General features: G+C 41.0%; 1 protein-coding gene across 1 annotated transcript in view; it reads right to left on the bottom strand.

Moving 5' to 3' along the window:
- The window catches only part of WDR35 (WD repeat domain 35), a 144,697-nt gene that overhangs the window by 75,058 nt on the left and 55,443 nt on the right, over positions 1–14,196 (bottom strand). Inside the window, 6 exon segments of the mRNA XM_082251296.1 lie at positions 3,269–3,349; positions 3,963–4,173; positions 5,380–5,489; positions 7,922–7,975; positions 12,609–12,678; positions 12,771–12,915. Coding sequence (XP_082107422.1) covers positions 3,269–3,349; positions 3,963–4,173; positions 5,380–5,489; positions 7,922–7,975; positions 12,609–12,678; positions 12,771–12,915 — 671 coding nt within the window.

The following is a 14,196-nucleotide window of genomic DNA, read 5'->3' as shown; positions in this document are numbered from 1 at the left end:
GGAGCTGCATCTAGGGACGTGTCACACATAAACACCAAGGCTTGAGCCAACTGGTCCATTAGTTCCAGCACCGGAGGGGGGAGCCGTGCAGCTTCCAAGTTACTTTTAACCCTCCTCTTATGTTAGGGTCAGAACTGACCCGTTTTCAGGTTTTGAATGTCTATAAGTATCACATAAATTTGTTTATTGCATCAAGATTTTTTTACATTGTCAGGAACCTCTATTTAAACAATGTAATAGAAAAATAATCCTTTTCACTAAATTATAAAATACTGTGGTGAAAATTAAGACGTTCATGGTGTTAGGGTCAATTCTGACCCAGTTATAATATAGGATTTTAGGACACTAATAAGTGCCAAAACTGAAATCATAAACACTCTCTCTGCTTAGTAACAGTGACAGCCAATCCAACCCTGTGAGCTGTAGTTAGGGAGGGGCCTATCTCTTTTCCTGCTTGTCTGCTTCTCTAAATAAAGTGAAGAAACATAGGACAAATTCATTTCAGAGTTGCTGACTTTATTTTACCATTTTTTAAATTTGAAAATGAGAGGTATGCTATCAAAAGAAAGGTCTAGGGGTCACACCAAAAATATTAAAACCAATCTTTTCAAGGATAAAGAAGCCTAACAAGGTAACCAAGAGGTAAGAAACAAATTTGATGATAAATAATTATTCAGAGGGTATTTTATGGCTGATTTAAAACACGGGTCAAAACTGACCCTAAACATCATGGATAGTAACGGAATTCTAACATAAGAGGAGGGTTAAGTAACTTCACCCATTCAGTAGCCGTCTGCGCCACCAGAACGTTCACAAAGGTAGTCTTTAAAATGGAACCCATTCTCACGTGGAGATGGAGAGACAAAGACTCCACCCATCCATTCACTGGGTCCGCAAAAGTTGGTGACTCTTCCACCAGTACCAGAGTCCCTTTATTTAACTTGGAAACCGGGTGTTCCACCTTCGGAGGTACAGTCCACCTAGCGGACACTGCCTCTGCGAGGAGGTAACGGCGTGCAAACCACTTAGGCACCACCAGCATATGCTTAATGCGCCGCTATTGTTCATCAAAAATATTGTGAAACAATTCTGGACAAAGAACACCTTGCCTGATTTATGGGATTTGCGGGAGCCAAAAGACACCTGCGTACACGGCGCTGTGGAGTCATTAGCCAATTTTAAAGTTCCAGCACTGAAACTATAAAGGCTTCCACCAATGCGCATTCCCGAGCGGAGGCTGATGAGGACAGGTCCTCTTCTCTGTTAGAATGTGAAGACAACGACCCTTCAGGGTGGGCTATGTCTGCGGCTGCCATATCTGCTTCAGATTCTGAGGACTCTGCCGATGAAGGCGAGGGCAGAGGGCGTTTGCGGCTGGCAACACTTGAAACGACAAAATCCACCTTAGACATCAGATTTTGCAAAAAGGCTGTGATTTCAGGCTGGGACTGTGACCCAGAAGGTTCCACAGTAGCTCCCAGGGGGTCTGCAGGTGAAATTGTATCCTGGGACTACATGTTACACTGATTTAAAATTAGAGCAGTGTCCCTTTTAAGAACCGACAAAACGCTATCCCACCGCTATCACAGTGGACCCTCAATCCCTGACTAATATAGCTAAATGTATATCAGATATATATCAAATATATCAAATAAATCAGAATGGAAGAGGAAAAAAACTACAGGGAACCCCAGAAAAACGTTATCAGACCACTCAGGAGACTGCCAGCATGTGCTATGCAAAACGACTGCACAGGAAGAGAAAAAAGAAACTTTGCCTCTTCAATTAAAAAGCCATGCCGCACGCCTGTCCAGCTTGTGGACCTCAGGAAAATGGCTGCTCAATGCATTCATAATGGGGAACTATAGAAAATGGCTGCTCATGCAATACAATGGAAACAGAAACATACATGATCCACAGCTAAATGGCGGTCTCCAGGACCCCCAAAAGGGGTCCTAGAACAGTAGGCATCGGAAGGTCCCTAAACAGGGACCCCTGCAGGACAAGCCACCCCCACCAATTAAGCACCACAATGGTCGCAATATTACCACCTCCCAAGTGAGTGCTGAGGGGTATACAGGCCCAGTTCTCCGAGAGTCCAGGGGAACCGAGGGAGCCCCTTGGGTCTGACTATTCCAGGGAGGGGGCCCACGTCCACCCCAAGACTGCCAGTGGTTTTGGGGGGACAATGTACTCACCATACCACGATACCAGGTGGGCGCCACTCCGAAACAGATCACCTCCCACCTGGGATAGGGATGCTTTCAGCCAGGGGGAAGCTGCGACGGGGCACTGTCGTGGCGAGGCCTAGTTCTGGACTATAACCTGCTCACGCTCGCTGGCCAGGCTGGGAGCCCTTAAGGATCTAGATTATCTAGTGAGAAAACACAGCCTGCTGTTGGTTGTAGTTCCTCTGGATCTTGGTCCGTCAGGAACTAACTTGTGAAAAAAATAAAAAAATACCAACTAACACAAATTTCCCTACTGAAAGCTAAGACCGAAGTCCAATCAGGGAGCTAGGTTCTATTCCTAAAACTGGGCAGAAACAAACTGATTGCTGATAGCAGAGTATGTGGGTTTATGCCTGCAGGGACAGCCGCATAGGCGTGGTTAAACTTTTTTCCTGCCTAGTGCCTATTCCTGATTGGAGAAGCATAACCCAATGATCTCTGAAGAGATGGAGCTGTGTCTGTTGATGAACGATAGAGAAAAAAAATGTTTAAAAAAAAAAACATTTCTCAATACAATTCCCTGTCTATTTCCTAGGGATGAGGTACCTGTAAGTCTATATCTATTTTTTCAACAATGAGCTAATCATTCCTCTATATTTCTCAATACGTGTCCTCCAGGGCAGTACCCAGACCCCCATACCCCTTTTATGGCCAATTACTTGCATATAAGCCTTCAAAATGGCTACTTTTCATTTTTCCTGTATGGCTCCCATAGACTTCAATGGAGTTCGCCGTTCAAGAGTTCTGCTGCAAACCAAACAGGGGGGTGTGTAAACAGGCAGGCAATCCGTTTATGTCCGACAGCCCTAGATGAGAGTGGGCTGTGTTTGTGTCAGTGGGGATCAGCGGACAGATCCCCCTTTGAGCAAGCGGACGCCTAGTGGCGCTCGCCTCGTGTGGAAGGGGCAGAAGAGTGTAATTTTTCTGGTATATAATATTAAAATTAATAACACCCTTCCAAAATACTCTTAACATTAATGAATACATATTGGTACCTCCAATGGGAAAAGGTTCCCCCTTAATTACAAAATACAAACCTTTAATAATTCATCCAAAAGAACCGATTTTATTTCCAAATCTTCAAAATTGCAGATATATCCTGATGTTTGTATGGGTTCCTGAAATAAACAATAACTTAAATAAAATATACATGAAAATGATTATATATGAATCTAGAATAATACTTTCTGATTTGTTTAAGGGAATACTTTGATCATCTAAGTCATCAATATAGAACAGAGTCAGTAGGACTTTCAGAAGCCAGCCTATCAATCCACCAGGTACTGATGCCATATTTAAAGTGTAAGCCTTTAAGTGCCTACATGTAGCCCAGCCTACCTGCTGAAGGATTCAGATTTGTACCCAGGTACAGCTAAGGGGCACCAGTCTACCTCAATATCTTTTAATGGCAATCTGAGGAACCTCTTTTGTATACTCCTCTGTAATAAAAGAGGAGCAATTCCAAACACAACCAATGTATTACTCTTGCACCCTTACACACATAGTTAAAACCTAATGTATTCATGTGTCAGTACTTTCTTCATCACAGCCACCAAGTAGATTCAAACTTGCTTTGGCAGAGATATCTCCTCCTAATTCCACCTGACAGTCCAAACTAAATTTATCAATTAAATAATTTTTGTGACTGTGTGCTCTCCCTATTCTCATACTAAATCTCCTAACATATATTTGACATTAACAGTTTTTGTAATGCTATTTAGAAATATGTACCTCTGGATCCAAATTCCTAAAAACGTACATCCTGGTTTTCTCCATCATTGCAAATAAGTCTGGATTGTCATTGGCCCACTTCATGTCCCAGACATCCTTGCGCTCAAACTTAAGTTGCTCTCTAATGGTTTGCTGTCCCGTGTCATAAGAGTTCAGAGTCTCCAGATCCAGAAACGTGAGGACTCCAGAAAGATCAATAATAGCCAGGCGGCTGGAAAGACAGTCAAATATACTTAATGCAGGACAATACCACTATAGTATACAGCTAATCACATCATCATCAGGGAATGACCATTCTTCATCAATACATGTTTTTTAACTGATTTAAGCTAAACATGCTAAATGGGACTTCATAAAGAAGGTAAATCAGGCTGAATAATTAAGGTACCCTAATACTTGATCATTCCAGGCAAGGTTTATTTATAGACACATTGGTTCCAACATGAACAATCTGTCTAATAGTTGGCCTGTATATACTCCAAGGACTGATAATTATACTGTCAATTCCTAAAGACTTGAATAAAGTTAATTACATAATTACCTAAACAGACATGATCTTTCCTACTTTTTCATGTTGTCAAACTGTCTGCAAATAGAAGACATTCTTCCAGAGCCTCAGCTGACTGCCATTTACGGCAGGGACATAGTATTTAGACATTTTCTGTTGAGGTTGCTAGAACCCTATTGGGTATCTGCAACCTAGAAAGAGAAGAACATCTCTGTTTCCACCCAGACCATTCTGGAAATGATTCTGGTCACCCTCAGTTCTCAAGAACGTCCAAGACATTTGGATTCTCAATGAGGTTTTATACTGGTAAAGGAATGGGGAATACAGGTCACCAAAATAGATGATGCAGAGGTGCCCATATAGGCAAGGTAAACCTTCATTTGCTTATCCCACGAAGCCAGTTTAATTACCTGAAACTTATCTTTACATCAAACTGTTACAAAGCAGCTAAAAGCTGAATTTAGGCTTGGACAAGGAGTGCATGTTTCATAAAGTACTAGATGGAACTGCTGAAGGACAGTAGCTAAAGCTAAACAACTTCAACAATGAGATCACTTCACATAAGGTTCCAGGCTTAATCGCCTGCCACTGCCTTTATAAGGGGTGTTATTCTAACTGCTGCATTTTCTTTTATTCTATATTCTGAAGAATAATTCAGAAAAATTGGAACAAATAAAACTCAAAAAAGCTGAGCAGGGGAAAATCTATAATAGGGAGATAATTTCACTGGCGCTCCCAAGAGATATAGGAAGCCAGAGAGCAACACTACCCAGTGGTCTCTATTGATAACTGCTGAATTGACTCATAAAAACCTGCTTACAAAGTCAGCTGCATACATATATTGGGATAAAAAGGATTGCTCTTGCTCATTAATGTAAGTAAAATGTGGAAGAGTTCTAGTAAACACACCTGGAATTGCAGTTCAGACTCATCTGATAAGCGCGGCAGCTCAGTCCATACTTCTGTACTAATGCCACGTTGGGTAGACTATACCTATGCACTGCTCCAGACTCACGTGCCTAGGAAACATTGCAGAGCAGACAGCAAAGGTTTAATAGGACACATCACTTTTATCCTCAAAAATTAGAAAAATGCACAGAAGCCTCCCATGTGCTTATACATTTTACTTAGATATTCACCTTCGTATCCATTTAACTTTTGTGCTGAGGACACATTAATAAACGTTATCGCTTTGACAGCTTCCATCTGACACTTTGTGCACCTGCTAAATTTTTAACCAAGTTGCCACTTACAGTTTCTGTCCCCACTAACACTCAAGATCCAATTACAGTTTTTGATCCCTATGACAATGATTGCATGCAAGTTTCAGCTTTCATATGCTACTGCAGACTATAGATGGCATTTTGTCCTAATAAGTTTATTACTGTAACTGATACAATTATAGTATTTAATAAAATAATTAAAAATGCAAAAAAAATATATTATATATATATATTATATATATATATATATATATATATATATTTTTTTTTTTTTCTTTGTATTTAACTTATTTATTTTGCCAATAATTTAAAAAAAAAGGGGGGGTTTAATAAAACAGTGTACCAATTGAAATCTTTAATGTTCTTAAAAATGTAAGCGTTATTTAGGTTGTCAAATTCATCATAACGTTATAGTCAAGTAAGCTAACATTGCTAAACTTTAACATTTTTTATTAAAGCATAACTAAAGTCAAAACTTTTTTTTCGTTTTGGATAGAGGAGAGGGATTAGAACACCTGTCAGGTTTTTTTTTCTGCCTGTGCCCCATTTAAAGAAATTCATCATCTCTATTTGTCCCATTTACCATTTTCATTGAAAGTGAAAGAAAAAGAAAATGCAAAATTTTGGGTTGTCCCCAGAAAAGTAATAAATGGAGGGGAAATCTTCCAATGGGGACAAACGTTCTGGTGACCTGGGGGTCCCCAAGAAATTTCCTTTATTTTCAGAGATTTCCTCTCACTTCCTGTTTGCCTATGGGACAGGAAGTGAAGGGAAATCTCCGCAATGGGACACAGATGGCGGGAAAAAAAATCTGACAGGGGTTATAACCCTCCCTTACTCTATCTAAAATAAAAATTTGCCCATAGTTCTAGTTGAATTTATATCATTCTGTAGCTACTATTCTCTCAGATTGTGGGGTTACTCTTATAAAAAGCCTTCTGCCTTTCCTGCATACACGTCTTCTTTCCTGAGGATGCTGATTTATGTCAAACCATTGTTTTAATACAATACATTTATTATTAACTTAATTTTCAGCAATATAGCAGAGCAGAGTGCACTTCTAGGCTGAACTGCTGCATAATTCAGACACTGCTTCCTACATGTCAAATTAGCTCATTGTTGCATAACAAAAACTTACATACTCTATATTACCAAAAGTATTGGGACACCTGCCTTTACACCCACATGATTAATGGCATCCCAGTCTTAGTCCGTAGGGTTCTATATGGAGTCAGCCCACCCTTTGCAGCTTTAACAGCTTCAACTCTTCTGGGAAGGCTGTCCACAAGATTTAGGAGTGTGTCTATGGGAATGTTTGACATTCCTCCAGAAGCAAGTTTGTAAGGTCAAGCACTGATGTTGGACGAGAAGGCCTGGCTGGCAGTCTCCACTTTAATTCATCCCAAAGGTGTTCGATCAGGTTGAAGTCAGGACTGGACGGTGCAGGCCAATCAAGTTCCTCCACCCCAAACTCGCACACACAAGTCTTTATGGACCTTGCTTTGTACACTGGTCCAAATCATTTGGTGGAGGGGGGATTATGGTGTGGGATTGTTTTTCAGGGGTTGGGCTTGGCCCCTTAGTTCCAAGTGTAGGAAACTTAAGGCGTCAGCATTTTGGACAATTTCATGCTCCCAACTTTGTGGGAACATTTTGGGGATGGCCCCTTCCTGTTCCAACATGACTGCGCACCAGTGTACAAAGCAAGGTCCATAAAAACATGGATGAGCGAGTTTGGGTGGAGGAACTTGACTGGCCTGCAAAGAGTGCTGACCTCTACCCAATAGAACACGTTTGGGATAACTTCGTGCGGAGACTGCGAGCCAGGCCTTCTCATCCAACATCAGTGCCTGACCTCACAAATGCGCTTCTGGAAGAACGGTCAAACATTCCTATAGACACACTCCTAAACCTTGTGGACAGCCTTCCCAGAAGAGTTGAAGCTGTTATAGCTGCAAAGGTTGGGCCAACTCAATATTGAACCCTACAGACTAAGACTGGGATGCCATTAAAGTTCATGTGCATGTAAATACAGGCGTCCCAATACTTTCGGTATTGTAGTGCATCAAGCTTCCTGCTTGTATTGTGTATCTGATGTAAGTACAATTTAGGTTTACCTACTAACACTCACTCAGTATCTTCCATCTATTTTCTATCAGAGCTTTATAAAGCAAAAGGGGGTTAGTCTGTGACAGAATATAGGTGAACTGTTATACTTCTATACGTACCACAATTAGGACTTTATCAGATGCTGTTATGCTGCAAATAAGATCCCCTGTAGCCTGAAATATAAAAATACAATAATTACAAGCAGAATAAAAAATAAGAATTAAATATGACTACATTTAATTACTATTGCTGTGAAAAGAGGTTCTGTTCATGCCATTGGTTTTTCAATGTCTCCCCACTAAAACACTACCATTGCTCTGCAAGCCCCACTCTGTTTGCCATTGACAAAGTTAACACATCTTATTCAACTGTGAACAATAATATATAGAATTGCATGGCTCTGTCCCTAAGGTACTAAACCCAGGTCCCTGCATTCGCTATATCTGGTCTCCCACAGTACACAGAACATGGAAATGTGATTATTTTAGTAAACAAAAACTGCTAAATACCTTTTCTCATCAGCAGTATATAGCAGTGTTGTGACTTCCATCAGTTCCTGGTTAAAGCGGAGTTCCAGCCATTTACTCACCTGTCCAACGGTCCAGCGATGCGGCCGCCCGAAGCCTCGATCCTCTCCCTCGGCGCCGGCATCACTGCTGTGGGCACCCGGCTGTTACAGTTTGCGGCTTCACAGCCGGGTACCCACTGCGCATGCGCGAGTCGCACTGCGCGCCGTGATTGGCCGGCAATCTTCTGGGACCTCTGACGTGTCCCAGAAGATTGCAGGGAGGGAGGGGGAGAGGAGAACTTCCGCTCAGGGCGCCGCGGCGCTCCGAGCGGAAGTGGGAGTGGGTACCTGTCAAAACTAGGTACCCGCTCCCCCCCCAAAAAAATGACATGCCAAATGTGGCATGTCGGGGGGTCTGGACTCCCTAAAGCGGAAGTTCCACTTTTGGGTGGAACTCCGCTTTAAGTTTGTAGGAGGAGTTTTCATACTGCACTGAGCTGTCTTATCAGGATCCAGGACCCCTGACCCTCTGTCTGGACAGTGCTGATTGGCCCTGTGCTAATCACATGCACTGTTCCAAGAAAAGAAAAAAAAAAACTCTCTAGCAATACGCACCAAACTGAGCATGTGCAGCCTGACTCCAAAGGTTCAGTCTTATCCAGACATGTTCTGGGGTCAGTGGAAGAAGAAGAGGAGGATCTGTGCATATAGGATCAAACAGCCTTTTTACACAATGCAGAGGATTAACCCCTTAGCTTCCACAGCGAGTATAACAAGCATGCTTTACTGCGTATACAGACTGGTTTTACTGTTGTGGGCTTAGTAACAGTTTAAGAGGAAAACACACACCACTCAAAGGTTTACACCACAGGCAAATCACTCAGCTAATGAAGCCTTGTGCTCTGAGGTGCCCATAAATTTGTTAGTGCTTCGAATTTTAAATCTACTTGTAACCCGTTGTTGTGTGGTGATTAAACACATTTCTTTTTTTATTTTTAATTATATAGATATGATATTTTTTTTACAACGCAGTACAGAGAATGCTGAACCATTCACATAGCCTAAAGGCCTTCATAGGAGCTCACAATCTAATCTACTACAGTTGCATTTGCTGTGGTAGACAGATTTTAGGGTGGACATTTTTCTACCAATCTGGGTTTTGACTGAGAGTAAAGCTTCTGGGTAGACCGTAGAACACAAGGGAAAAACATCAATCCCCAAAAAAGTGCTCATGGTGAAAATGGAAACCAAGGCTCGCCACTATGACGCCTAACAGGAACTACATTTAGCAGGGGGAGGAAAAGGAATAGAATGCTAGTATGCAGTACCAGAGACCCCGTCACTAAGCTGATTCCTCTATGCTCATGTCCCGTTGGAATGAGGGTCATAATGTCTCCAGCAAGTCTGTATTGTTATTATTACACATTGTCTATTATTTACACATTGTTTATTACTGTACATTATAAATATTATTTTGGGGTTATTTTGCAATAGGACAAAACTTTAAGGATCTTAATGTATCAACATGTTCTTACTGAAAACTGGAAATATTTTCCCAGAACTACCAATCTGTTTCAACTTTAAGGGGAAGGCCATGATGCTGATTGGTGGATTTATGATTTGATTTATTTATGAGCTATTCTTATATTCATACAGTATTATTGTAATGACTACAGTGCTATAAATGTTTTTTTTTTATATATACTTTATAGAAATATTTTTAGACATCTTAAAAAGTATACAGTTATTTGATTACTACATATTCTTGAGTGATACTGAAATAATCTTTTTCTTTTTTCATGGCCTAATGGGAACATCCTAAATCATCAGCTTGCATAGATGTTGTATTAGCCTGCAAAGTTGCTGAGAGGCCCACAAGTCAATGGGAATGCAGCAGCAGCTTGACGCAGCTTAGAATTAAGAAGCCCATAGATGATTCCGTTTTTTCAGCTAACTCGATTCCCCCATCTACACATTTTAGGTGAATGGGTGAATCATTCCCGCTGAGCTATTGTGCTCTGACAGCAGGGAGACTTCACCGCCATCAGAATACACTGTCTATCGTCACCAGCTATATGTGATCGAACGGCATTTATCTGACAGCCTGGTTGTATGGAAGTCGATCAGTAGATTGACTTCTGTACAGCACTTGTCCTCAAACATGGATTGAAATTTGGCCAGTCCCTGCTGAACCGGCCAAATTTCGATTCATGTATGACTGGCTTTAGGTCAGATGTACCTCCAAAGGAACTAAGAAGGATCTAAGAAGCATATCAAACGTACCTACATCTAAAAGCATGCTGCATTTGCCCATTTAGGTAAGCCCTTAACCGGTAGACTGTTCCTGCTGACCTTACATCCAAAGTTGGTCTATAGGCCTGATGACATCAGGAGCAGTCTATGTACGCTGGTGTGCGGGGGGTGGGGGGGCAGGAACTGGTCTTGCGCTGGGAGGATTATTGGATTATGTTAGTATATCTCCGCTCGCCTCACCCCTAGACAAAATCGAGCTGTTAACCCATGCAGTGGGGTCACAGCCCCAATGCATGGGTAAAAGAAAAAAAAAATCCTGGAATTCTTATTTAAAGCTAAAGCTTTTTTTTTTTTTTTTTTTTTTGATAGAGTAGGGAAAGGCTAAAACAGCTGTCAGTTTTTTTTTTTTTTAAGAGATGCACCAAAATTTTGTCTGCTGAAACATATTACCCAAAAATGGTGTTATCGGCATTCGGCCAATAAGAAAAGTGTGCCGATGATGCACACAATTTTGCAGCGAATTTACCACAATTTTACTGTGCTTATGGTGTGTTTTTCATAGATCATGTGACTCAAAAACCGCATCAAAAATGTACCATGGGTGCAGCAATTTCAATGTATTTCAACAGGGAGGTGCATTTTTTTTAACTGACCAAAAATGCAGCAAGCAAAATTCTTAACACCACAATGGAAGCCCAACGGACCAGTATGAAGACATACAGTACATAGAATTGAAAGGGATACATTTTTCTTAAACTTTTCAGATTAATTCAAATTGATGATATTAATTAAGTCAAATAAAATACAATATATAAGAATATAAATATTTTTTTAAAACTGTAATTTTCAGTTTCAGTTAGTTATCGGCCAAATGCATTTTTGGTACCAAAATTTCCATTCGGCGCATTCAGCTGTTTCTTTAGGCTGGGTTCACACTGATGCGAATTGGATGCAGGTTTCTCCACATCCAAATCACATTACAGGAGAGTGTGACCGGCTCTAAATGGAGCCGGTTCACACATCTCCAGGGTGGTCACAGTCCACATTGGAAAAGGGCCCTGTGCGTTTTTGGCTCCACTGCAGGTGCGAATTCAGGCAAAAATTCAGACCCGATTGGCACGTCAATTGGTGAACAGGGACCCCCTGCTGTGACCCACGGCTGCAGCAAGTGTGAAGCCAGCCTAAAGGATATTTCGCTTCACATCCTGTTCTGTAGACCCGACAGGAAGTGAGAGGGCATCATTTCAAAGTGAGGAAAATCCCCTCTTAGGTGGCTGTCACAGGACCCCCCACATTGGAAAATGTTCTTTCTGTTCTGTTGTCTACTTAAAATGTTAGGTTTAGCCTCACTTTTATTCCCACCGACATTGGTGGTCAGGTCAATTAAAGAAAGTGAATTGGTCACAGACAGCAAAAGAAAAAAAAGAGTAATTCCAAGCTTTTACCCTTCTCTATCCTGATCTTAAAAAAAAGTTTTGCTTATAGTTATATTTTAAGGACTGCACAGATCAGGACAGTTATTCAGAAATGGCTGCTTCGATCAAAGCCTGCTCACTCACACCTGAACAACTTTTCTCTCAGTTATTGCTTTACATTAAGCAAGGACTCTGCTAAGCATTATTTGCCTTAAAAGGGCCCACATAAAACTATAATGCAAATGTGTAAGATCTAGAAACTGTTCTCTAAAATGATACTTTCTCCTAAGTAAAGTTTTTTGGTGCACCCCATGACAGCTTAATTTCAGTGCTTTAGTACCGCAGGCAACTGCTGCATGTTCAGATACATGACAACAATGGTGGATAGCTGCAGCTCCATTCAGCCTGTCATCACTTTGTATAGGTTTTCCAGTAACAGCAATTTGCATAAATCTGTGATTCCAATTGCAGGAATCCCCTGTCCAGTCCTAAGTGCATGTGTGAATGAGTCCAAGTTTTCAATACACAGTATGTTGTTGAATTCTTTTAAAATGTGCACTTTACAAGAATTTTCACATAACAGCCCAAGAAAAGACTAAGGACAAGTAAAAACTATCATAATTTATTTACCACCAATGCTTTATTAAAGTCCATCAGACTGTCACTCACTCCAGCCGGGCTATCATCGATGTGAAACACCCTGCAAAAAATAAAAACATGATAGAACATTACCATTAAGATAAGCTGGATATAGCGTGATGCTGTGAATGTTACCATAGTTCAGCTGTTTACCGTTCTCTCCCCTCTTTCCTGGTCCGTAACAACTGATTGATTTCCATTGCAGTCAGCTTTTTTGCTACTCTGTACTGCCAGACATAAAAGGCTTCTTTAGATGCAGCTATAACATGAGTTTTGGTCATAGTCACAAACAAGGGCACTGCAGAAAGAAAACAGATTAGAAAAAACAGGAACATTTAATGGGAAAACTGAAGAGGAGGATTTAATTAATCTAAGAACTCCCCTTTCACACTTGTGCAACCCAAAAGCCGTGTGATTTTGCCATGATTTTGGCTGGACTTGAAGCAATGTCTATGGACCTCAAAACGCATCAAAGTCAGGACCAAAGTAGTGCAGGGACATCATGGAGTACGACTTGTAATGCGACTTTGCAGTTCCAAGTCTTAGGACAAGTCACACAAGTGTGAAAGGGGTTTAAGCTGCAGACAAGAAAAGTGGTGCTGATGTTGCTCAAAGGATTCGGCTGAACCCTACCACTCATGCCTGCCTGCTACCATCACAACAATCAAGAAGACACAAACAGTGGCCATGTGTACAGTCAAGTGGGTTGTGCAGAGAAACAGTGAACGCTGCAAACTGTTTCAGCTCAATACTACTTCTCCTATAGCCAACATAAAAGTGGTAACAGGGCTCAAGCGCCCACTGATTGGCTAAGTTTATGGACCATACATATGGATCAAAGAAAAAAAAAAGGAAATTTAAAGTGTATCTGTATGCAAGTTCCGAATGGAACCAATGTCAGTTTTTTTTTTGTTTTTTTGGGGGGGGTTGTCATCTTGCCCTGTTAAAAAGAAAAGTTCTCTTTATTTCCTATCCTGGAGACACAACATTGAGTGGAAATCTCTCCAAAGTAAGTTTTAATCCTCTGCTAGTCAGTTGTCATCAGAACAGATCCCCTTTGGAAGATTTGCCCTTGCCCCCAGTTCTAAAAAGAAATGTTAAAAGGGACCTTCACTCTTTCTTCCTCTTTCTATGAAATTGCATCCTCCCTCCTGTAACACACACATACCGTATATATTGTATTTTACAAATATCTTGTTTTTAAAAAGAGCTGGAGCTCCTGCCTATCTCACCCAGGCAAGAATGATGTAGCCTCATCTGTGGGCAGGCTCCTGGGAAATTCAAGTTATAAATCCTAGGAACTTTGGGGCAATCTACACTGCACAAACCTGAAGACTTGGGGAAGATGGCAGTGCTGGAGAGGATTGCTTTGCTAGGTAAGGAGCCATAATGTTCTAATATGCTGTGCATATTAGCACATTGTGGCAGAAAGATCCTAGGTTCTGGCAGTTTTATTCAGCTTAAATTATGTAAATAAATGAATGCAGAGCTGCAATAATCTGTTTCTTTTATATCTGGCTGTAGTTTGACTTTAGTATCAGGCAGTTTTCTATGGATGTGCTATTACATTTGTAAATAA

The sequence above is a fragment of the Pelophylax lessonae genome (genome assembly GCF_965119305.1).
Source record: "Pelophylax lessonae genome assembly, chromosome: 3".
NCBI lineage: Eukaryota > Metazoa > Chordata > Amphibia > Anura > Ranidae > Pelophylax > Pelophylax lessonae.
The sequence above is the reverse complement of the archived record's forward strand: the minus strand, read 5'-3'. Positions and strand labels throughout refer to the sequence as shown.